The sequence below is a fragment of the Corvus brachyrhynchos genome, unplaced genomic scaffold (assembly GCF_000691975.1).
Source record: "Corvus brachyrhynchos isolate BGI_N302 unplaced genomic scaffold, ASM69197v1 scaffold119, whole genome shotgun sequence".
NCBI classification, from domain to species: domain Eukaryota; kingdom Metazoa; phylum Chordata; class Aves; order Passeriformes; family Corvidae; genus Corvus; species Corvus brachyrhynchos.
The window spans coordinates 174,188-175,438 of record NW_008240054.1 but is presented as its reverse complement, the minus strand read 5'-3'; the positions used below and the strand labels follow the sequence as shown (position 1 = coordinate 175,438).

General features: G+C 56.1%; 2 protein-coding genes across 2 annotated transcripts in view; one reads left to right on the top strand and one right to left on the bottom strand.

The window, feature by feature from the left end:
- The window catches only part of MOB1A (MOB kinase activator 1A), a 28,846-nt gene that overhangs the window by 6,579 nt on the left and 21,016 nt on the right, over positions 1 to 1,251 (bottom strand). Inside the window, exon 7 of the mRNA XM_017744704.1 lies at positions 372 to 391. Coding sequence (XP_017600193.1) covers positions 372 to 391 — 20 coding nt within the window. The remainder of the gene's footprint in view (positions 1 to 371; positions 392 to 1,251) is intronic.
- The window catches only part of BOLA3 (bolA family member 3), a 30,586-nt gene that overhangs the window by 13,862 nt on the left and 15,473 nt on the right, over positions 1 to 1,251 (top strand). The window lies entirely within an intron of this gene.

Sequence of the window (1,251 nt, the reverse complement as noted above, 5' to 3'; positions counted from 1 at the left end):
CCCCCCCCCCCGCCACCGCTGCCCCGGCTCCGAGCAGCGCTCCCCAAGTCGGACCCAAAAGCGTCTCTCCAGGGAAGGGGCCGCTGTCAGAGCCACCCTTCACTGCCCGGTCCCCCAAACAGATCAAAATCGAGTCTTCTGGTGCTATCACCGTGGTGTCTACCACGTGTTTTTACTCTGAAGAAAGCCAAAACCCAGACGTGGACAACGTCGGCAGAACACCCACCAAGGACGAGGTGCCGCTGACGCCCACCCTGAGCGGCTTTTTGGAGTCTCCGCTCAAATACCTGGACACGCCGACCAAAAGCCTCCTGGACACCCCGGCCAAGAGGGCACAAGCGGAATTCCCCACCTGTGACTGTGTTGGTGAGCGAGCAGCCGTGCTGGGGCGTGCTGGGGGGTGGTGAGGAGGGTGGCAGGGTGAGGAGGTGGCTTTGCAGGGTGGGGTTGACCTGGGTAGATAATGGACTGAGGCCGTGGCGCCAGCAAAGCCCCGATTTCCGGGGAAGTGAGGCACTCACGTGGTGAAACCCCAGTGCTGTGGAGCTCCCTTTTGCTTTCTCTCCTCCTCTCTTATTTTTACAGTTGGATGGAAATCCCGAGCGCCTGCCGCGTCACCGCGGGGGTGGCACCTGGCTGTGCCGGGGGGGGAATTGCATGAGCAGCAAAACCAAAAAGGGCTGTAGGGTTTTCCTTCTATTTAACCTCAACCGGCTGAATCCCAGGAATCCATGGTGGTCCCACCTAAAGGCCCTCTCACCTGGTGTATTTTCAGCCAAATTAGCTGGTTCAGGTTACTTTGAGTAACCCAAACTTTGGCTTGATGCTTGTGCTTATCACTGAAAAAATACTTGCCGTTGAGATGCTGCCTTGTTCGCTGGCCAGTCCCACCAGGCTGCGTTGAAAAATCACCAAACTCTTGGATTTGCGTTTTTTTGGTGGGTTTTTTTGGGTGTGTATCAGCATTTGTTAGACTTTGCAGCAAGTGCTAGAGAGTCCTTTCAGTCCACCTCCCTCCGAGCTGGATGGGGGAGCTGGATATTCCCTCCCCAGTATTTAGACTGGACCTGTGCGCTCCCCTGGGAGCAGAGGGGTGAGGATTTGGGGCATCCCTCTGGAAAAACAACCCCTCCACTGCTGGGAGAGCAGGCCCTGGGCTAAGCACGAGCTGCACTTTATTAGCGAGGCTCACGATTATTTATTTACTTGCTTGTAAATGGCAGCAGGGAATAGTCCAACATCCACAGAGAG